General features: G+C 37.2%; 1 protein-coding gene across 1 annotated transcript in view; it reads left to right on the top strand.

Annotated features, from left to right (window-relative positions):
- Nucleotides 1-21,917, top strand: part of SPG11 (SPG11 vesicle trafficking associated, spatacsin) — a 35,329-nt gene that overhangs the window by 3,948 nt on the left and 9,464 nt on the right. Inside the window, exons 5-30 of the mRNA XM_013300802.3 lie at nucleotides 123-260; nucleotides 998-1,461; nucleotides 1,712-1,857; nucleotides 2,927-3,059; nucleotides 3,418-3,573; nucleotides 5,281-5,459; nucleotides 5,631-5,807; nucleotides 6,276-6,347; nucleotides 6,775-6,902; nucleotides 7,568-7,746; nucleotides 8,224-8,431; nucleotides 8,953-9,156; nucleotides 10,056-10,162; nucleotides 10,962-11,107; nucleotides 11,968-12,129; nucleotides 12,881-12,947; nucleotides 13,402-13,567; nucleotides 14,690-14,895; nucleotides 15,504-15,612; nucleotides 15,782-15,941; nucleotides 17,143-17,400; nucleotides 17,632-17,832; nucleotides 18,150-18,257; nucleotides 19,366-19,528; nucleotides 19,930-20,144; nucleotides 20,507-21,251. Coding sequence (XP_013156256.2) covers nucleotides 123-260; nucleotides 998-1,461; nucleotides 1,712-1,857; nucleotides 2,927-3,059; nucleotides 3,418-3,573; nucleotides 5,281-5,459; nucleotides 5,631-5,807; nucleotides 6,276-6,347; nucleotides 6,775-6,902; nucleotides 7,568-7,746; nucleotides 8,224-8,431; nucleotides 8,953-9,156; nucleotides 10,056-10,162; nucleotides 10,962-11,107; nucleotides 11,968-12,129; nucleotides 12,881-12,947; nucleotides 13,402-13,567; nucleotides 14,690-14,895; nucleotides 15,504-15,612; nucleotides 15,782-15,941; nucleotides 17,143-17,400; nucleotides 17,632-17,832; nucleotides 18,150-18,257; nucleotides 19,366-19,528; nucleotides 19,930-20,144; nucleotides 20,507-21,251 — 4,997 coding nt within the window. The remainder of the gene's footprint in view (nucleotides 1-122; nucleotides 261-997; nucleotides 1,462-1,711; nucleotides 1,858-2,926; nucleotides 3,060-3,417; nucleotides 3,574-5,280; nucleotides 5,460-5,630; nucleotides 5,808-6,275; nucleotides 6,348-6,774; nucleotides 6,903-7,567; nucleotides 7,747-8,223; nucleotides 8,432-8,952; nucleotides 9,157-10,055; nucleotides 10,163-10,961; nucleotides 11,108-11,967; nucleotides 12,130-12,880; nucleotides 12,948-13,401; nucleotides 13,568-14,689; nucleotides 14,896-15,503; nucleotides 15,613-15,781; nucleotides 15,942-17,142; nucleotides 17,401-17,631; nucleotides 17,833-18,149; nucleotides 18,258-19,365; nucleotides 19,529-19,929; nucleotides 20,145-20,506; nucleotides 21,252-21,917) is intronic.

Here is a 21,917-nt window from a genome sequence, read left to right on the forward strand (position 1 = left end):
GTGAATGCTGTTACTCTGAGGGAAAACTGCTTTGCTGCAGCTCCTGGAGGAGTTAAACATGAAAGAAAAAAGTATCTGAAATCATCTGAGGAAGGTGAAATCTGATATTTATTTATTTACAGACAGTTCCCTGGGCATTTGCTCTGTAAGAGAGATTGTGAAAATTTTCCGGTGAAGCCTCCTGAAGGACTTGACGAGGATGACCTCGCTAGTTCTGACTATAGCATGGAGCTTTTGTCATCGCCTTTCCGAACAGACAGGTACATAATGAAAAAACTTTCTAAAACAGGATGTGTGTTGCCTCCTTTAGATCACTGATTACTAAACTGCTGATTTTTTTCATTTATTTTGTAGCTGTGGCAAGTGAAATCAGTTCGCTCTGCTTTTAAGCTTTTGAATGTTAGGGTGATGTTAGGAAATGGTCCAAGACAACTTGGCATATGTCATTGAACAGCTTCCAAATAGTAATTACTGTTTAAGGTGTTCCCTTTAGTTCTGAACCAGTATTGACAGATTTTTGTATTCTAAGTATTCACAGCTTGCTGCGTGTTTAGCACAGATGAGTGCATTCAGACTTCAAAATATTTTGTATTCATTTAAAATATTTTAGCCATGTTGTGACCCTTAATATTAGACATATTAATACTAAATTATAATTATAATTTGATGTAAATGTAATAAATACTCAATTCTGGAATTGATTTCATTCTACTTTTTTTTTAATTGATGGGGTGTTTTCTGCAAGGAAAAGAAAATTTTCTACTAAGAATGCACAGCTTCACGGACATTGTCAGCTAGTGCAGCTGTGATCAATCAACTTGGCTGCAAACTAAATAAAAATAAACAGAACATGTTAAGGTTAAAATGCAATATACTGGATGGAATCTATAAGCTTAAAATGCACACTGTTTAACTGAGAAAACTTTAAAAAGGTATTTATCTGCATTGTTCTTGGAGTAATGCCTGATATTACAGGTAACTTCTTTCTTCACCCCAGGTCCTGGAAGGCACACTTGTCCTCACTACGTGATACAGTAAGGAGAAGACAACCAGGTTCTTCAGATTTGGTGAATGACTTGAATTTACCTTGGTATCAGTTTTTTACTCATCTTGACGATCATGATCCTGAAATCTATGAAAATTCTGAGAAGATGGTGGCTTTTGTTCCACGGGCTGTTACATGGGCTCCTTCGAAACCATTGCAAAGCGATGGTGCAAACCTCAGCAACACAGGACAGCAATGGAAACAAATCCCCATGGAAGCCATACAAGAAGTGGTAAAACTGGAGTGTAAATTGGTAACTGGAGTTAAAGCCATTTTTGGAGTATTAACAAACAACAACGGATTGACTCTTGCTCTCTGGGACTTTGAGTCACAAGATGTGACGTACTACCGCTTCGGCAAAAACAGTGTTTATGTGGATTGCAGTGAAGAGGTGCCATTGTGTCTGCTTCTGACAGGTGAGGGTTTTCTTTACGTAATTGTTCTGATGTAGCCTTCTGACAAAAGTTCAGGGTTTTTTTTTATTTGTAGTGCTGCGCTTTCCTGTCTGCCTGACCGCTGTTGGCTAATTTCTGACGTATCCCTGCTGAGGAGAAATCCTAACGGAGCCAGCTGTGGCTTTGCATCGTTGAGAGGCCATAGATAGAAATGTTGCTGTGTAGCAACTTGATAATGTATTTTTAATTATGATTTGATTCTTTTATTTAGAGCGTGGTCTCTCCTTAGTTCTGTTTGGTTTAACTCAAGAAGAGTTTTTGAATAGATTGATGATCTATGGCAGTGCTGGAGTCGTAGATTCTGTTTGTCATCTCAATGGATGGGAACGATGTTCAATTCCGATACATGCACTAGAGGTAAAGAAATCTGTTTCATGTCTTACAGGTAACAAAAATACTTCTTTAAAGTGATGAATGCAGTTTAGCAATGTTAATGATGGTTTTAGATGCAATTAGAAGTATGCCCCTCAGTAACTTAGGGGCAAAAAGTAGTAGTTTAGTCATTATATAATAACAAACCCAAGTAACCCAGATGAGTAACCCAAAAGAAATACAGCAAAAAAGTTAATGTGCATTAGAAAATTTTTTTTTTAAATTAAGCAGTGCACAAAAATACTTTTTTAACTGGACCCAAAAGCATTTTTACCAATTTCTGCAGCAGTTTTTGTTCTCTTGCAAACTGTCAAATATTAAAATAAATCCTTGGAACTAAATTTTTGTTTTTATTGTACCACTCTTGTGAAGTCAAGAGCAGAACTTAAAGCTATCAAATGATGCTTGGTATCCCTTAATAATAGGTTATAAATATCTGTAATGTACCAGACCACAAAAAAAATCTCCTTGTGTCTCTACAGTTTTCCAGTGCTCTAGTTCTACCTCTAGATGACAGAGATCCTTGTTTTAAAAAAAATATTTTTTCCAGAAGTCTGGGACTCTGTAACAGTCTGTCTACACCATCACTCGGTACACTGCCAGTGTGTGTTTTCAGCTGCGTTTGGAGGAAGGGACCTTACACGAAGACAATTTGTAGGATTCTTTTGGGTTTATTTGAAGGGTGTGATGGAAAGTGAATTGATGGGAAGGAGGGTCACAGTGATTTTCAGCTGCTGTAAGCTTATTCAGAGTCCTGATTCACACTGTATTTATTTTATATCCAAAATCAAACTCTATAATAAATTGCTGAATTAATATTTTGTCTCTGAAGTTAAGGGGTGGAGTTTCTGTAAAGCCTATTAAAGGAGCATGGTTGGTCCTGAACAGGTCACCTTGTTATTTCATGCTGCGGGTGTTGCACACAGTTTAAATTTCTTCTGTATTTTTAGCATGTAGACATTGTCACAGAGCATGAAATAAAAATACTAGCAGTAAGCGTGCAATGCATATTTTCAGAATACATGCCTAATTGTTCTACCGCATGTTTGTCTAGGCAGGTTTGGAAAATCTTCAACTAGACACAGTAGACTTATTTTTAAAAAGCAAAGAAAGTCTTCTCAATCTGTCTGCACTGTGCTCTGGGCCTGAACAGTCTACTGATAGTGCATCCCAGTCTTACCTAAAAAGTAAGTAAAATACTTCCAGGTACACAGAGGTTTAAATGTAATTGCCTTTCTATTTATGGCTATGTGTTTGTAAACATTTGTGATTAGCCTGTGCTCTTGTATGTTTGAATGATGCTCTATTGCAACTTCTCTACTGCTGGAAAATATGAGAGAAATGATGCATAATGTGTGTGGGGTTTCATTGTGTTCTGATATTGGCATACGTATTATAAGCATTTTGATGTGAAGGCAAAGCATGTTACAGGTATAGATTGCCACGTTTTAGAAGATTTTTGTAGCATACCTTTATGACTTAAATGTATGTTATCGGTCATACGGTAGAATGCAGATGTTTCAACTTTTTGTGTAAATATTGCAGATTTGGAAGAGCTGAGGCCAGCTTTAAACTTGCTTTGCTCAGCGATCAAAGAAAATGATATGGAGCCTCACAGTAAACACTTTTCTGAGCAGCTGCTAAACCTCACATTGAATTTCCTTACCAAGCAACTTGAAGAAATTTTTGTGCACACAGAGGGTAAGATTACTCGTTTTGAATCATACATAGTAATATAATGTGTCATTGTTTAGGTAAGTAAGATCAACTGATTTTTTTAATTAAAAGCTTAAATTTGCCAAGCATTAAAGTGAGTGAAAGATGTTATTTAAGAGGAAACATGAGAAATTAATCTGAATACAGTGTCTGTGTTAGCCCAAACAACGATGATCAGGCTCTCAGATCAGAAAGGTTACTGTCAACAGGATCATTTTGGGATGCATAAGAATGGCAGAACGGGACTTCAAGGCTATTGCTGGATACTTGATGGTAGTGCAGTTAAATGGCTTGAGTGTAGCCCTCAGCTGTTCGTGCTTTTCTCAGTGCCTCCACTTAAAATATTCTGGCATAAATATTTATGTGGCTGTGGAATGGAATAGACTAGTTTAAGAAACTGATACAGCTGGAAAAATAGCCTACCAGGTTATTTTTTATCTGGAGCGCTCCCCAGTTCGATTTACTATGTAGCAACACCGTCACACATCCGAGGGGTGGCACAGAAGCAAACAGCAGTGTGTGATGGGGCTGCAGCCTGGGTGTGGGAGTGCGTGACTGCTTACCTTGGCACAGTTGCTGAAATGTTGCTCTTTGAACTACAGCCTAAAAGGTACAGGAATGGAGTAACAGCTGGTATACTAGTGAAGTATTAAAATGACAGAATTCCAGAATTTTGTTTTGCTAGAGAAAGCTATGGAAAGTGGGAGGACATGTCCCAACACAAGTGTGCTGTCCTGCTGCTTGGGTCCGAATTGTGCTCTCAGTGATGCTTTTCAGTATGTGGACCAACAGGCTGTGCATGTTAAAGCAGAACTGAATTCTGCTGATAATAGAAGACTATTAGCTGTTATTCTTAATATTTTTTTTCTACATGATTTTTGGTAATCTTTCTTTCTTACTACATGAATGTTATGTTTAAAAGTCCCTGCATTTTAAATGGGACTTACCTGACTAGTAATTAGTAGGATTAATAATGTGGTTCTCATTTCATAGAATCACAAAATCACAGAATGGTTTGGGTTGGAAAGGAACTTAAAGATCATCTCGTTCCACCCCACCACCACGGGCAGGGACACCCCCCACCAGCCCAGGCTGCCCCCAGCCCCGTCCAGCCTGGCCTTGGGCACTGCCAGGGATGGGGCAGCCACAGCTGCTCTGGGCAGCCTGTGCCAGCGCCTCGCCGCCTTCACAGGGAAGAATTTCTTTCTAATAGCTGATCTAAATCTACCCTCTTTCAATTCAAAGCCATGCCCCCTTGTCCTATCACTAGATGCCTTGTAAAAAGTCCCTCCCCAGCTTTCTTGTTGGCCCTGTTAGGTACCGGGAGGTGCTATAAGGTCTCCCGGAGCCTTCTCTTCTCCACGCTGGACAACCTCAACTCTCTCAGGCTTCATTAGGAGAATGTCTTCATTAGGAGAAGGAGGAAAACACACCCCTGAAGGGAAGAATGTCAGTGAGGATAGGGGGACCTCTCTGGAGCACTGGTAGGACTGTGACTATCCTGACAGTATGCTGATAGTGGTGGACAGTATCAGTACCTGTACGGGTCAAATTGCGATAGAGAGCTGATGTGCTTTTTCCTCTGAGGTGTGTTCTGTTTGTTAGTCAGGGGAATGCATACAACATGGCTAAGCATTAAAAATACTGTATTGTTCATTTCTGTTTAACTGATATCTTGGATGCTCTTGACAGAACCTGATGAATTCCTGCAGAAGGGTGCAGATATTTTAACTGATTACATTATTAAACTTAGAAAATTTATGAGAAGATATCCTCAACCACAAATACCTGCAGTACACATGGAAAATGATCTTGATGAAGACCTACCTGTATTAGAAGAAAGCCACGTGTGGGAAAAACTGACACCAGAGGTAAAAATGAGTAATCCATTTTTTACTGTTCTTATTAAATATATTTAAGGAAATTATTAATATGGAAATATCTTTAAACTATTGGGGGGGAAATCAGTGTAGGAATGACAAAGATACTGACACTGAAGATTAATGAGATCTGTTTGTTCCATTTTTTTTTTCCTTTTTTAGGAAGTCATTGCTGAAGCCATCTTAAGCAACAAAATGCCAGAGGCCCAGGCCTTCTTCCAGATGCATCACCATCCTGCTCACAGTCTTCAGGCATTTATTCAGACAGGTTTGAATCTGGTCTATGATCGTCTTCTGAAGAACAATACCAGAGAGGCCGCAGAACTTTTGAGAAATATGGTGAGAGGTGTTCAGTAAGCATGCTGATGGTTCTTAACACTTCTTTATAACTAATGAAATAAATGAATGCTAAGAGTTTGGGCAGCCTTTAGGTGTCTTAGGGATGTATTGATTCTACCACATACATATATTATAGTGAAAATTAACTTGTTTTAAATAACTGCTTTGATCACTAATGCCTTCAGAATGCTGAGGGAGCCTGTTTATAAATGTGTATTGACTGATGTCATGGTCAGTAAAGCGCAAAGGTGATTATGGCAAGTCAGGTATTAACAAATACATGTTTTATATCCAGACATGCTGGAGGCATCCTGCAGGTGTTATGACATCTTTAGTAACTGGTGAAGCGAATAGCACAAGCATGCTTGTGAAAGTTTGTGTGCTTTAGAAGGAAAGCAGATGCCTTTATCCTAATGCACAGCTGCATTTGTACAGTTTGCATACAATGAGTATCTTCTTTTTTGTTAGGGCTTTGATGTGAAGGAGGAATTGCGTAAGATATGTTTCTACACAGTTGATAAACATGTCCGAGATTTGTTGGTAAGTGCAGAAAAGCCTTTTTTTGTCTATCTGGTGTTCTTAGGTCTGAAGTCTGTTGTATATTTACGCTGAGAGAAAGCACTGTATTGGACACACTTTCAGAATGGGAACAAGCAGGTTTTGTCCCCACATCCTTGCCATGTAGTTACTGAAACATGTCATTGCCATGCCTATGTTCTTTTGTATTTGCAGTTAAAGTAAAAATTGGTTAAAATGTCATTTCTTTGTTCTGGCTCTGGTCTAGTTCTTATCTGCTTGCACACAGCATGAAGTCCTGGCTCTCTTGGGATTTAAGTGTAGTGGCCTCAGTGCTTCCAGTATATTTTCCTACAGCTAGTTAACTGTTTACACTTGCAGGATCACTTACAACTTTATTGTAATTAGATAAAAATTGTAATTGGAGGTAATACTCTAATTTGAATTAAAGGTGAAAGTTTTACGAGAAGAAAATTATTTTTCTGAAAAAGAGAAGAAAATGATAGACTTTGTGCATCAAGTTGAAAGCTTTTACTCGGAATCCTTCCAAGAAAATAAAGAGATTCAATCTCTTTCCAGGTAATGTGGGTTATCAGTTTTAACTATTAAATAATAACTTTAATAGGATTTAAATGCTGGCTTCTACATTCCATATGATTTACTGCACTAACAGATAGTCGTCTGTAATTTCATTAATTTCACACTGGTCTTCACTTGTGGAAATAAGGGTCAGTGTGGGAACTGATTACTTTTCTCATTAATGTAACAATTGCTGTCGTGTTCTTTCCAGACTAAGTCATGACATACTGTCATCAGTGTAACAGAGGTCTTCTGTTCATGTCATCATAACCATAAATGAAGTATTTTTAATAACAAATGATATTATTAGAATTCTTGATCAAATGAAGCATGTTCAAATGGCTCTATTTTTGATATATGATATCCATAATATAGCAAACTAAAGTAACCTAGAAAAATAATTTTACAGTTAAATAATAGCAAAAATGTTACGATACTTAGCATTTGCTATGTCAGTTTTGGAAAAATGAGGTAATTCTTTACTCATTGCTTTCATATGAATTCTCAAACTTTTAGCTGAAGTAAGTCCCTCTACCACTTCTAGAACTCTCTTCAGAATGGACTAGCAAAATTTGTTGATCCTTTAATCATCTTGTATTTGTTAGATTGTGGACTGTTTTTGAAAAGAGTACTAGAAAACATCCTAACGCAATATTTCATTGCAGTTTCAAGAACTGGAGAAAAGAACAAGACTTTTCCAGACATACAGCTGTTTTAGACTCACTGTTGAGTTATGATAGACATCGGGTTCACAATAGGAGAGTCAGAGTGATGTTTAACTGGGCGCAGTGGTGGGATGAGCTTATTCAGGAGATGATTCTTCTCCCCAGAAAACCACGCCAAGGCAAGTATTCTGGTACTAAGAACTTAAATTGTGAATTAAAAATCTGTCTTTGACATAGTCTATTGCAGTTGTGTAGGAGTGATGTTGATATAACTAAAGTTGTGTGCTACCACAGTAAGGCACTTATTTTTTGCCAGTGAAAATGGGTAAATAATGTGTTTTCATCCTGTTGTGTTCTGGAGGGTTCTGTGTTTTTCCTGGAGAGAAAAATTTGGAACTAGCCAAAAGGGACTTGTCTAGTGCATGGCCACTCATTGTAAATGTCTGCCTGCTACATTCTGTAAAGCTTATCACATTATGCTATTACATTTAGCTTTTCCAACATAAAGCTCTAACAAGCTGTACCAGTATAGTTAATCTCAGCATCGTATTTGCAACCATTCATTACAAATATGTACATGTATAAAGAAATGTCAATATTTCTCTAAGTAGTGTTTGCTTGTGCTGGTTTCATCAGTTTATCTTTCTGAAACACAGAACTCAAGACATGTAATCCTGAAGTTCTTTGGATGCACTTGACAGCCCAGCATGATTGGCTTAATATTTGTTCATGGATTGAAGAATCTGAGCCCAACCAGACTTTGTGTGGACAAGCTAACTGGCCCCCTCTTACTCCAGACATTATTGACCGGAATATGTTATGTAGTAGCTATATGAGAAATGATATATTAAACAAGCTGGCTAGGTATGTGCCCTTAATGCATTATACTAACTTTCTATCTTATGTGAAGCCAAAATCAGATAGTTATGGAAGTACCTGTTAATAACACCTTTGACACATATTAATTTTTAGATTGCATTTAGGGCCGTTTTTTGAAACAGCACAAACCATTAATAAATTTAATTTTAGTCTTGTACTTGCACTTCCCATTATCTGAAAACAGTAAGAAACATGAGAGCAACAGAAATGCTCTGTCACCTCTTTGGTCTTGCACAGTGATTATATTCGTTTCAATGCATGGGAGACAATGCTAAACACATGGCATTTCACTCCTCACACCTTGCTCTCTGCAGTGAACTGTAGTAACTACAATATTGTTTTACCACTGTCAAATGTATTTTGACATGTTGTGTTAGCCTCAGTAGTGAAGTGCTCCCTTAGAAGGAAAGGTCTGCTTTATAATTTTGAACTGAAAACACCCTTCAGAACTTGTTAAAGAGATTATCTGTCTAATCAGTGCACATGCTTTTTCTCTTTACTGATAGAAATGGAATTTTTGTCTGCTCTGAGTTAGAAGATTTTGAACTTCTGCTCCAAAGACTGTCTTACCTTGGGGGAGTACTGCAAAATCCTCACCCTGTTCCAAAACACAGCACTGCAAATGGTTTGGACTTCCATGCTCGTTTTGTCCTTCACTGCTTAGAACATAATTTACAGTATCTGTTATACACTTACTTAGACTATTACAGGTATGAATGCTTTTCATCCCCCAAATCTCATGCAGATTAAATAATGAAATACAGTTTCAATAGTTGAGAGTAAGAGTTTTCCTCAACCCTTCCTGTTTGGCAAGTAAGACTACTCAGGTCACATCACTGTCATTTATGAAAAACTGTGAGGCAGCATGTTAGGTTTTGTACTGTATTTTGAAGCTTTATTCAGGTTGTCTGGTCGATATTAATTTATGTGTCAGTCATAAAAGGAAACAATTAGAGTTGTAATTAGTGTAATGTTATAAACAATACAATCTTAAATGAGCCAAGACTACTCGTTCTTCAGAAACTCCCTCGCTTGAGCACAAGTATGAGTTCATTCTTGATATATTCACAAATAAATTGCTGGTTTCCATCTAAATTAGGATTACTTGCGATTTGAAAGAGAAAGCAATATTGGGTATCGGAACTATATGAATACTTTCTAATTAAAATTTCTTGGCTGTAACTCCGGTCTAACAGTGCAACTACTAAGACGACAAAAGTGGGCTAGAAAAAAGCCAACAAATCTTTTTTTGTTTGTATAGTCAATTTTAGTTTGCATAAAATGACTATGCCGAGTGGTATTTGTGAATCAAGTCCTTTTGGAAAGTGTTTGGGGTTGTCAGGTCTGGAAGTTAGTACTTTGATTTATGGAAGCAAGCAAGCACAGAAGCATTATGTTAAAGAAGGGAACTGTCAGAGGCACCATATCAGCTAAAGCTGTGCGTCTTGTAGAGAATGGTGATGTGATTTGGCTCCTTCTTAGGAACAGATGAAATAAGCCACTGTAACACCAAGTTGGATGCTCTTAATTTTAATACAGTGTTAAATTGGGGCAGAGGATGGTTACAAAAACTGTATTTTCACTGTGCTGCTACTCATCTTATTTCCAGTTTAACTCCTTCAAATTGCTCTATTCTGGATAACACGGAATTGCATGAAGCACATCCCTGGTTTGAATTCCTTGTGCAGTGTCGAGGGGTTGCCAGTAATCCACGAGGTAGGAGTCTGGCCTGTCTCAAGGGGTGGTCCGATGTTTTTGCTGCTAGCTCAGTATTTGGCACAGCTATGAGTTTAATTCCCTGCTCAGCTGCAAACTTTTTTTTGACCATGAAAAATCATTTACATCTGCATCAGTTCCTCATCTCTAAAATGTGGGTTGTAATTCCTACTTAAACTGTACATAAAGATTTGGAGGCTGAAGATACGTGAGGATTATTTTGTGTATGATAATCATTACCTCCAATTTGATTATATTCCTAGCAGGTTGAACACAAAGAGAATTCATAAGAAAATGCATATACTGTTAAAATTAAAGCTTCCTCTGGTTCTTGTGGTGTATGTTGGCTTTTCTGCCCCTTCAATTATGTGTTTGCCTTATTTTTTTATTATTGCCATTGAAAATCAGTAGAATTTGTGCCCTTAACTCGTTTCACTTTTTTTGAAACATTTCATCTTTTGTAGAGTTGCACGTTAACAAATGATAAAAATATGCCCAAGTTGAAGCTTTTTCAGAAAGTGTAATCAGTGTAGGATAAAGAATTGAACCAATACAATGCTGAACTGTGAGACTCAATCCAAATTGATCTGTGTAGGTAAAACTATGGTTTAAAATTGGGGAAAGCTCGGTAACATTTAGAACAGTTTATCTGTATTTATAAGTAGATTGAGAAAAATCACTACTAGCAACAAAAATAGAAATCTCAGTATTTTTCATAGTTGTAGAACAGCTGTATTGCATAATTTAATGATTTCCTGTTGGTTTTGCATGAACTTAAATCTCACTTTTTTCTTTTAAGATCCAAAGATGATTTTTCAGGCTAGTCTAGCAAATGCTCAGATCTTGATTCCTAGTAATCAAGCCAGTGTGAGTAGCATGCTCCTGGAAGGACGTACACTATTAGCACTTGCTACTACAATGTATGCGCCTGGAGGTATTGATCAGGTACTGTGTGCAACAAATTATTGATAAGCTTTTGGAGAAGTTCTCACATGGTGTTGAAAACTCAAAGGAATATGTTAATAAAAACAAATATACTAACGCCAACATATAATTTCCCCTCATATAAAAATTTTGTTTTCAGTGTTAGTTGACCAAATGAAGTGAGTAGAGCGGTTCAAGGTTACGAGATTTAGAAAGGCACAGTGGCCATGAGTTGGAGTGTTTAACTTCTTCGTAACAGTTACAGCTGAGAGTGTTTATAGGCACCTGTATTCCTCAAATAGTTTTAGTTTGGAATAATATTTTCAATAAACTTTTTAAATGGTGTGCCTGTATTTGTTAGACAACTATCCCCTTTTGTAGTCATTTGTAGTTTTTGAGTAAATGAAGCAATGGGTAACTGGATTGCTCTTCTGCTTTGATCGGTACAGGTGTTACTCAGCTTCCATATTTTTGTTTTTAAAGGCTAAAAATCTGGGCATGTATTAAAAAACCTCAGCTTACTGGTTACATTGAGTTAACCAGTTGCATTGTGCTGTAGAGATCAAAAAGCACATTATAAACTATTACACTTTTAATAGAAAAGTTCTTGGTGAATGCTGAACCGCATGTTGGAACAGAATTTTTTAATACAGATAGCTTTTGATACATAGCACAGTATCCTAAAATGTCAGGTACTGTTGAGGATGTGTCTGATATAACTTAAAAGGATTTTAGAGGAAAAAAATGATACTTTCTGTATTGTCACTGTATGGCAAGTACCCGTGAGGTAGTTTGTTTGGCACATTCAAAGATTGTTTTGTTATTATCTTAATGCAAGTTTCTTCTTCCTAATGAAATACTTTTGCTTCCTTGCAATATAGGTTCTTCAGAATGAAGATACGGAAAAACCTCTAAAGAAAGTTGATCCACAGCTCTTAAAAATGGCATTGACTCCTTACCCCAAACTCAAAGCTGCTCTTTTCCCCCCGTGTACCTCTCATGGAATTTTGCCACCTGACATCTCTCTGTACCATCTTGTTCAGGTACACAAAATACTTCTCGGTAGTGCTTTTTGGCAGAACAAAAGTAAACTAAGAGGAGCTGGTTTTCAGCTAAAGGCTGGAGGGTGGGGACCATATGTCGTTTCCTTGGAATCCTTAATTTGGAGCTAAGGTTTATGGCTTCATTCTGAATAATTTTTTAAAATGGTATCTACTGTGAGTCTGGCTTCCCCCTGCTCCCCCAGACACGTAAAGGCGTCTGCAGTGTTTAACTTCAGCAGCTCTGGAATGTCAGAGAAGTGATACTCTTTCAGTGTTCAGTGGGCAGGTTGTTTAGTTTTACAAAAGTTAAAATGTTTTTACTTGTCTAAGGGAAATTGAAATTTAGAATTAAAGGATAGTGTCTCATGGAATGTCATCACACATTTCTGGGCAAATGCCTTTTACTTCAGAAATGTGGTATAAGGTAAAGTGAAAGTGGGAAGAAATGCTACAAATTATTCATTATTAGGAAGTGTTAACCTTGCTAGGATCACAGTTCAGCAAAAGACATAAGCATGTTCTTTCCCTATTTCGTTAGACCAAAGTCTAAGCCATTCCTTGCATTTGTTTGTATTCTGATCCTACGGAGTAGATAAATACAAGAGAGAACTGCACAAGATACATCACTGCTTGGTATCAGCACAGGCTGTTCCTGATTGCCTGCTACCATAGCTTCCTAAAATAGTCTAAAGTCTGGTCTGACGTGAAAAGCTTAAGCTGTCTCAACATATTTTGTTTCTAATCTTTTCAGTCATTAGTGCCCTTTGATCCCACAAAATTATTTGGCTGGCAGTCAACAAATACTCTTGCTGTATCAGGTATGTTACTTTTCAAGTTTTATGTGCTTGTCTAGTCTGAGCACCTAGGATAAAGTACCTCCCAGTGGAATCATTTGGCAGATAAACCTATTCAAAAGGCCATTTCCTTTACCAAAAAAAAAATAGTGCAATTTACTAAAATTTTGTTTTGAAATTAAATTCTAGATAGGTTACCTTTTTCCATTAAGCTCTTTACAGAAGATTTTTTTTCAAAATGTCTGATGAGATAGAAAAGCAATATTTTCCTTTAAAAGCAAGTTGAGCACCTAAGAAGTGATCCAGATTTCTGATTTTACAACGAGAATTGGAATTTCAGTGGGGTTTGGGTATGCTGGGATTTGAATTGGAACAAGAAGCGAGGTATTGGATTGTCATCTCATGTTCTGTAGCTGAAAGCCATTTTCTGTGTTTAATTCAACTGTTTATCAGCTCCTAATAATAATATTCTTTCTAGATGCATCAAGTGACTTTCCTCATTTTTCATCACCTGAACTGGTGAACAAATATGCTGTCATGGAACGACTGGATTTTTTGTACTATTTGCACCATGGACGTCCATCGTTTGCTTTTGGTACATTTTTGGTCCAGCAGTTAGTAAAGAGCAAATCCCCCAAACAGTTGTAAGTCTTCTCAAACATGACAGTCAGATGGTTCTTTTGAAGTTATCATCTAGCACATAGAATAACATTCATCCTCCCCAACAGCAAACAAGTGGTGTGCATTGTGTCACTAAAAATTGTAGGTGTCCTAGGAGTCTATTCAGTCTAGCATCAAGTAGGATAGTAATCAAATATCACCTAAAAGAAGGTGAGCTTTATTTTGAATTGCCTCAAAATCTGCGCAATGAAAGCAAGGAATGAAAAATGTTCCAGTCATATCAAACACAGGGACCTGAGCCTCTAGATCACTTTGTAGAAAAATGATGCCCCATTCCTCTGACATTTCCTGAGGATGATACTTACTTGGTTAAATGAGTAAGCCAAATAATGTATTGGTGATTGAAGGAATTAAATTTTCTGGCTGAAGTTTCAAAGTCGTGTTCAAAAGCATATGGTCAAATTACACATCTTGTTTGAATATATTAAATTTACTAGCAAGTATATTCAAAATTAATAGGAGTTACATCAGAACAAATCACTTTGTTTCTAGAATGTCTTGTTTATGTATGAGTCACTATTTGCTTTTCATTGTTTCTATGCAAATCAGTTTCTCTTGTGTAAGCAGCTAAGATTTGGGCAAAAAGGAAAACAGGTTAACGTAGACTGAAGTACTTAACAGTTTAAAAGACAGTCAAGGATGCATGATTTTTTCAATTACTACTCTGGAAAAATCTCAGATAACCAATGAACCAGGCACTGCAGAACCCTTTAGGGTATCTTTTTTGCTTAGCGCAATGTGCAAATCAGTTTTGGGTTTTTGATGCTGCAGTGCCTGGGTTGTAAGCTCTGCAATGGGACTTCTTGCACTAAAATTGCTAACAGATGGTTTTTATCAATTAGAATATCAAATGTATTTGCTTTAGTTTTTGTTACAATTGCAAACTCTTGCTTATCACATCTGAGGCTTTATTCTCATACCTGTATTTTTTTATAAATGTGAAACTTCTGGTTTGTTAATGGCTTTCAGGCTAATAAAGCCTGTGAGTTTAGTAAACCTTGTGGGTACTTGCTTGCATGGGGAATATTTGTGTTTGAAAATTGGTTAAAAATCATATGTGTTAACTGGTGTTGTTTTTGTTTCAGGATTCAGCAAGCAGGAAATGAAGCCTACATTTTAGCTCTTTCTTTCTTCAGTGTACCTTCAGTAGGAGCAGCCTGTGTGTGTTTTCTAGAATTGCTCGGTCTCGACAGCCTCAAACTCAGGGTTGATCTTAAAGTTGCAAACATAATTTTCAGTTACAGAACTAGAAATGAAGAATCTCAGCACAATCAAATAAGAGAATCTTTGGGTAAGGGTGTCTTTTGTTTGTTTTAAAATAGGGTACTGTGTATTTATTGGGAAGAGAATCAGAGATGGATTGAAAGATGGTGCCTAGCTTCTGAGGAATGCAGTGAAAACATCCTGTCCTTTGAAGAGCTAAGAATTTTGCTCTTTTTTTTTATTCCTGCTTCTTACTAATTTTGAAGGTGTGTTTTGAACCTGGCGTGCCAAATAAGGCAGGAAGACTGCGATATGACATGCAGCCAGAATTGCAGGAATATCTAATAGACACTGCCGAACAGCTGCCTAAGGCTCTGTGTAATATTTAGTAAGGTTCAGCCTAATGTTGTAGTAATATGACTGGAGGATTAAACAAAGGAACATCACCAAATCTCTTTTCTCTTTCATAATTGATTTTCAATCAACTACTGCCTTACAGCTGTAGTGAATCAGATGTTCAAAGCTGTAAGAATATTAATTTTATTCTAGGAATAACTTTAGAAAGTCAAATATCTAACTTCAGGTCCGCAGGTGTCTTTTTGTCTCGACAAGGAAACTACTGGTACTTTTGAAAATATTACCCTTACTCTAATCCCCAATAGCATCTCAGAAATAGTAATATGTTCTTTTAAACAGTTGACAAGCTAACAAAATTGGCTGATGGTGAAAAAGCAGCAGCAGCAGCAGTTCTTTTGTCCTTAGAAGAAGCCTTTTGGGATGCAGTTGAGCAGCAAGGAATGAAGAAGTGAGTAAAACCTGATATAAAGGATTATGCTGGCACATTGAGATTGAAGGCTGAGTTTTAGCGTTTGTGTATTCATATATATGTATAATATATATCTCTGTGTGTATATATATGTATCTCTGTAGAAATACCAGTTTATTACAGCTGAAGCTCTTTAAATTCCATGCAGGACGTCTAGCGACTCTAGAAGGCAGTGGTCTTTGGTAATGCAGTTCTGTAAACTCCATAATATTGCCCTGAGTACATCTTACCTAAAGGAATGTGCCAAATCCAACGACTGGCTGCAGTTCATCATCCAAACCCAGCTGTACAGCTACCAGCCAGATCAGGTAAATTGTCTGTGTATGGTTTGAAGTGAAGATAGAGTTTATCAAGAATGTTCTTTGTGATGTTCAAAAAGAAAAAAGTAAAGGGAGGAAAAAACACAGTTTTTTTACAAGACTCCACATTGTGGAGACAACATAAAATGGAAGCCTCATCAGTTTCCATGGAGTTAGAAATTGTCTCAGGATGCTTGATATGCTCTGAATACAATAGCCCTTCTCTTACAGCTGGATTTCCCAACTTTTCTTCTTAGCTTTTCACATACCAAGAGAGAGCAAACGCAAGACAAAGGAAATTGACTGCAGAGGGACTTGGCTGTTCAGCAGATATAATAATATGCTTCTAAGAGCGTGAGAGCTAACTATTAAAGCAGAAGATGAGGGGGAGAGAAATCCCATTTGGAAAAATCATATGTGATGTTATAAATCAGTAGTGGAGAAAACAATTCGCAGAGAGGAGTGATTTGAGTGTTTCTTTGAAGTGAATTGGAGACAAAAGTATTTGCCAAAAAGGGACTTAATTTTCATTGTAAATTTAGTTAAAATTATGGCATACTCATACTGTTTTTAAGTTTAATTTAAAATAAATTAGCCGTTGGGTTTTTTTTATTGGAGAGTTACCATATGTTCAATGTAAGTTTTAGTAAAGTCACTCATCTTTCCTTTCAAAACTTACACCTATTTCTGTGTAAAAGATACTTAGGCTTTTGAGAATCCAAATCTTTCATTTTTTGTTTTGAACATAATTTAAAAGTGAATGAATATTTTACCAATATGTAAAAATTAAAAGCAATTTGGGAGAAGTAATGTGAGGAAGCTAACTGTAAAATTCCGGGTAAGATGATACTTAGCAGGCCTAGGATTTTAACTTGCATCTCTTCATTGTTGTCTTGAAAAATGCATAATTATACAACAGCAACTAACTAGACAGTTTTCATGTTATGTTCTTAGGAGTACAAGAGAGATGAAAAAAATGAGTGTCTCTAGGAGGCCTTTTAGCTTCACGTAAAAGGAAGAGCTTCAATATTTTATTAGAATAATTCACAGCTACAGAACACTTTTTCCTCTCTAGGTGTCCAGAATTAATCTGAAAAATCAAATTTGAAGTATGTTTTATTTCTTTTCTGTGTATTTAATGCTTCAGTCCTTCCCCCCTGTTCTCTTTGGATCTCTCTCTGTAGAGATGCTTTTGGTTCTGTTTTCCTAGGTCATTTCTATCCTTCAAGATTTCACTCCCAACTTACAAGATCACTTGATGCTGGCGTTGGAGAAGTTATCATTTTTGTGTCCTGATACAGGGAGTCCTGAAAACAGTGCTGCCAGTGTGTTCAAGAGCAAATATGCAGATAGTCTCTTTCAAATCCTTTTTCAATGTCAGGGGAACTCAAACCCTTCATGTTACCTTTTGACTGAAGGACTGAGAAAGCACGCTCCCATTCTGAGTGTTTTAGCAGCATGTTTCCCAGTGAGTATTGATGAAATTATTTATTTATTTATCTTTTAGAGGAATAAGTAATAAAAAAGCGATGGTTATGCGTAATTGTGTTAAATGGTAGGTAGGTTGCATTCATTGATTATTTTTTTCCTTGGTTTTTGTAGTAATTGTGAATGGTGTGGCTCGTTTCACGAAGTGATATATAATGAGGTGATGTTTGTCTCTGGCTATTATAAAATCATCATTTGTGTCATTTGACAGGATGCAAACATTATTCATTGTCTCTGTGTTTGGATAATTACTACTGTGGATGATACTACCAGAGCTGAAGCAACAAATCATATTCAAAACTCAGCAGAAAATCACAAATGGGATCTTCATGACCTATCAGTTATCTGGAAAGTCTTTTTAAGAAAGCAAAAGAGTAAAACGCTTTTAAATGGCTTCCAGCTCTTTTTAAAGGTAAGGTGATGTCTTTTTAGTGGTATACTTGAATGTATCCCACATCCCCTTGGAGAGGAGATGGTCTGTAGATTCCCCCTCTGTCTTGCTGTTTGTGGCCTAGATAACCTGGGTGTAATCTACTGAAAATCCTAGTCAAGTAAGAAAATCTTTGAATGGAAGTTCTTCCAATTATTACAAATTTGCAGATCAAATATCAATCTTGCATGCAATTTTAATAAATTAGAACTTTATTGTTCTAGTACTGAGGAAGACACATTCTACGTTTATTTAGGTATTTTTAGGAAAGAATTATAACCTATTTTTGTGTCTTAAAGGATTCCCCTTTACTGTTCATACTGGAGATGTATGAACTATGTATGAACTGTAAAAAATACAATGAAGCTAAAAGCAAATTGGACAAGTTTCAGGAAAGTCTCACAAAGGTAAGCAAATCCATTTTCTCTGAATGCCATTGCCTAGGTCTTCCCTTACCAGAATGTGATAGTACTGAAAAAAGGTATGCTTGGAATGATCTAGGAGCCGATTTGTGAAGTAGTGGGTCTCGACACATTCTTTTTATTGCTGGCAGTTGATGGAAAAATGTTTTTGATAATTTAAAATGCACAGTGCATTTTTCTAAATCATTTTGCTTTAAGTTGGTATGGTCAGACTGAAATACAGGTCATCCTCCTTGTGCGAGCAGTTTCCTGTTTGAAGGTTGGCATTGAGTCAGGTAGGACCACTGTTGATAAATTGAATTATTTGTGGTAAGTGTGGAATATTCTTTATTCTATATTGATCAGAGCAAGTCAATACTGAGCTGATAAACTAGTGACTTTTACAAGGAATATCTATTTAAGTCAGACAACTTTGAGAATGTTTCAAAGTTTCTGAAAAAGTCTGTGGTACTGCTTTAGTTTTGGTAGTTGCCTAGGCTTTCTTTGAAAATGACCCAGTGAACTGAATACTGAAGTGGAACACCCTTCAATCAAAACACTGATTTAGTGGTTGATTTTAAAAGGACCAAAATGTGCTCACAGTGTTCCTTGTTTGTCTCATGCAGATGTGTTCAGACATTATTTCAGTTCTTTCTTTTCCATCACAGTTTTCTAGTTCCCTGAATATCTTGGCAACTAACATTCCATGTCATTAGTGATTTTCCTTCCTGCAATTCAAGCTAAGGCTACATTAGTTTCTTTTCCCTATGCACCGCTCACATAGTGGATATGCTTATAACATATACAGCAGTGCGACAGGGGCTATTAATCTAGCAATTTATTTTATCTGACCGTTTCTGATCCTTCTTGCATCATTTATCTCTTCCATGATTATCAGGAATAATTGGTGGTCACCCGGCCATAGAATTTACTACTTTCAGGTCAAAGTCAAACATACATCAGTAGTGGCTCAGTGCCCCCTTGGGAATGGCAGTTCATTGTTTCTTAAAGGAGGTAGATCTGGTACACCTTCCATTTCCAGTGCAATTCCCACCAAAATGCAGAATGTATCTGCAAAAAGAGCCCTAACACCTAAAAATCTTTATCTACACAGCTTAAAACTGAAGATGAAGCAGCAGCCTCAGAATTACCTGTGCAATGGTTGGAATCGCAAGCATTGTTTCTTCTTGAATTGATGATGCAGCAATGTAGAACAGAATATGAATTAGGAAAACTCTTACAGCTGTTTGCTGCAGCAGATAATCTTCTACTCAATGGTAAGTCCAGCTTGCTGTTAGATGGTATTACTCCTTTAATCTAAAGACTACATACAATGTCTTTTCAGTGACTGAAAATGTTTAAGTGTATTCATTCTGATTTATTTTTGTATAAAAATTTATATCACCAGACTTGGTCCTTACAGTGAATTGCAGTGGTGAAAATGTAACTGTGTGTAAGTCTGTCTCAGAGAATGATTATGTGCAGATGTTGATAAGGAGGGCACAGATTATGCGCAGAAGTATTTTAGTTATGGATTTAGAGCTTATTTTCAGTCCCATGGAGTCTTTGGAGTGCAAATCTGTGCTCCTCTGGCAGGGCTGCATGCTGAAATAAGTAGCAGAATTTCCTCAGGTTTAAAACCCAGCTGCCTTTAGTTGTTCTTACTCTTTTGAAACAGGCCCTTACGTGAAGAAACTCTGTGCACTCAGTGAGACCCTGAAGGATTCCTCCATATCAATTAATCACGCCATCCTAACCAGTTTCAATATGGAGACATTTCAGAGTGAGTGCAGATCAATTCTGGAGCAGCTACAAGAGAAAGGAATGTTCTCCCTGGCTCGGGAGGTAGCAGCACTCGCTGAATTGCCTGTGGACAACGTAGTTATGCAAGAGGTACAGTATAGTTAAGTAATGGTGTTCACCTCTTAATACTCCTATTACTGGCAGTATTGAGAATGTTAACCTCTCAGCCTTCCCGAAACACAAAATTTTCTTCAAATCACTTTTTATTTTCAGTGCAAGTACACAAAACAAGTTGACTGTAAAGTGCTGAGCTGAAAAGGACAGTATAAATTCCCTTATTCTCTTACTGGTTTTGCTTGCTATGCAGTCAGTTTTATGGGGTGAGAAAAATAGATGAATTTGTTGCATATTAAGACATTTAATCGAAATTCAGTTTTTCAGTATGCTGGCCATCTAGTGTGATTTTTCCTTTTTGGAAAAATCGTTGTTTAAAACCTCTGTGAATTTTGCAGGGTCTAAGAGATCTACATCGTTTAAGGGACATTGGACAGTGGCATCAAAACCAGACAAGAATTGAATTCTGGAAAAAATGTAATGACAACTTCATGAAAAATTCCATCTCCAGCGAAGCTGCATCTTGTTTTTTTATTGATCAGGCAAACACGGTATTTGAACCTTCAGCTCATGAGAAGATAAACAGCATTATGGAGAGGCGTCTGTTGCTTACCCTAGCTGGCCATTGGCTAGCCAAGAATGACTCGGTGTCACTGCACAGATTAGAAGAAATAGAGAAGCAGATCTGGGTTTGTCGCATCGCACAACAAACGTTATCTGCAGATGAGGGGTCGGCCAAGTCGAGATTTTCCTCCCCTGTTGTAGCAAACGGGGATCTTACCTTTGATAACTTGGCTAAGGAGTTTTCTTTTTCAAAGCTTCCTGCTCTGAACACACCAAAGTACTTAAAACTAGAGGGCCTTGCATTCAGAGAGTCTCAACAGACCTTGACTAGTGATGAGGAGGAGTCACTCAAATTTCTGATTGGATGCCTCCTTGACGAAGGAAGTGTGCACGAAGCCAGCCGTGTTTGTCAGTATTTCCATTTCTACAGCAGAGATGTTGCACTGGTATTACATTGCAGAGCTCTCGCCGCAGGGGAGACTGATCTAGACAAATTACACACAGATATTCAGACTCTCCTTGCAGCAAGAGAGGAGAGATCTGAAAGCAGCGCATCTCAGCCCAGCAGAGTCCCAAGCAGTAAGTAAACTAACCAATTCAGCCACTTGACAGGTAATACCATTGTTGGCGTCCCACTGGATTCTTCCTCTTTTGTTAGTGTTAACTGCCCCCAACATTTCTGCAGGAAATAAGGTCTTCACAACAGTGGGTTATCTTCTTGGTTCTTAAATCCTCTAGTGAAAGGAATTTTAAGCCTTGTAATACACGTTGCTCGTAGGTGCTTGAGGCAGGGTGTTTCTGTATACAGTTTCTGTAGTCTCTTAACTGTTCATTCTTTATAGTTCCCAATTCTGTTCCAGTAAAGTAGCACTGAACTTAATCTATGTTCTTGCTTTTGGAATACACACTCTAGTAAATCTTGAGTGTGTTTCTGGAGCTGAAACAAGGAAATGCATTAATTAATGTATTTCTCTGAATTATTTGTACCTTATAAAGAACTTAGCGTGTCTTATTAATAGCAAGGCCAAGCCTGATAATGTTTATCTATGAAGTACTCTGTGCATATTTATGAAGTCGGAATGAGAAAGCTCTCAGCTGGAACATTGCTTTCTAATACTAATGTGTATAGAGCTTAATAGAAATAGAAATAGAAGAGAATAAATGAAGCCTAAGCCATCAGAAAGACTGCTGAACCCTTGTGCTCTCACACTGAGGAATTTTACATCTGAGATACCATTGTGGATA

This window comes from Falco peregrinus, chromosome 1 (assembly GCF_023634155.1).
Source record: "Falco peregrinus isolate bFalPer1 chromosome 1, bFalPer1.pri, whole genome shotgun sequence".
NCBI classification, from domain to species: domain Eukaryota; kingdom Metazoa; phylum Chordata; class Aves; order Falconiformes; family Falconidae; genus Falco; species Falco peregrinus.